General features: G+C 46.1%; 1 protein-coding gene across 1 annotated transcript; it reads right to left on the bottom strand.

Annotated features, from left to right (window-relative positions):
* Positions 1–245: 245 nt before the first annotated feature.
* Positions 246–1237, bottom strand: Pmar_PMAR018734 (hypothetical protein; the record flags this gene model as incomplete). Its single annotated transcript, XM_002768418.1, has 5 exons — positions 246–372; positions 540–649; positions 840–945; positions 992–1166; positions 1212–1237. Coding segments are annotated over 5 exons (544 nt in total), but the record flags the coding sequence as incomplete, so codon positions are not given.
* Positions 1238–1370: the final 133 nt, after the last annotated feature.

Consider the following 1370-nt stretch of genomic DNA (forward strand, 5'->3'; position numbering starts at 1 on the left):
CCACATCAGCGCATATATCCTGGAGCTTGCTCGCCAACGGCAATAGTAAGGCCAGGACGTGTGCCAGGGAGACCATCGCTGGGGTTTCCTCTTCTACCACCGAGAACTGACATAAGATCGCATAGCTGTTTCAGATTTAGGATTGAATTCCCGACGAGTTCATCAGTACTATTCAAAAGAGAAAACCGTGGAAATGCAGATATCCCTGGTGAACCATCAACAACAACAGCGGCGACCATTCCTACATACCATCTCCTGTTTGACGACGTTTTCAAGTGATATGAGGAATTCTGGTATGTCAGCCAGATCCTTACTGAAGCCGGGGAAGCGGACCAAGAGCTGCTCTAGAGAGGCAATGGCAGCATGTCGTACCTGTCGAAATGTGATGTAGAAGAGGTGTGGTATGACCACAAGGTAGCACAGTGGAGTTTCACCCGTTTAACGTGAAATGGTGTAGTACTGTGTGAAAAACGCGATATTTTTCACTACTGTTTTTCATATCACTAGAGTGAACTCCAATGTAACCTCTGTAGTATTACGTTGATGTTAGCATGTGAAACAGATACCGCAAATCTGACATGAACTTGTCGGTGTCTTATCCAGAGTCCACTGACATCCGCGTCATTCGCAATGATGTTCCCCAGAGTACCTAAATGCCATTGATACAAAGCCTGGAGAGAGAAAATTCTCCCTAGGGAATTCAGACGGAGTAGATTTGATTTCAACCAAAGACAGAGAAAGCGCGATAATACGAGGCATAGATAAAACTAGAAGAAAATTTTTAAAAAAAAGTGAAAATTTTTCCCAGATTTTTCCGCGACTACCACCCTCCCCCTTACGAATAGCCAGCTGTCTCTGGCCAGCGTTATTAGAGTCCGATAATACCAACAACTCCTGAACTGTGTACCCCGGTTTTCCAGGCTCCTCTCCATGATGATACAACACCTACTATATTATTCACTTTCCACACAGCCAGCCTTAGTCCACTTACCGGATCGTATTTTCCTTCACCATCCGAGCCATACCGTTCCTTGCCCTCAAAATCAAATCTGCGTCCCTCGAAAGTCTCATCCTCTTGCCTGGCCACATCCTCCTCCTCAGTAACCGGCTCCATCCACTTCTGTTTATCGATTTCCAACTCATCCAGTTCCAAACGGTTGCCGTATCTATTCACCAACTTCTCAGCGAACGCAATAACTTATAGTTTCTACCCAAGGTCGACTTCTCCTTCGTACATGTCGTCACTACCCGCCCCTACTGCAGCGTTGTACTCCGGTTTCGAGGTAAACTCGAGCTTCCTACGCCCCTGTTCCTTTAGGAACTCAATATTAGAAGCACTGAACAAGCGTTTAACCTGACATACGTGGGCT

The sequence above is a fragment of the Perkinsus marinus genome (genome assembly GCF_000006405.1).
Source record: "Perkinsus marinus ATCC 50983 genomic scaffold scf_1104296968362, whole genome shotgun sequence".
NCBI lineage: Eukaryota > Perkinsozoa > Perkinsida > Perkinsidae > Perkinsus > Perkinsus marinus.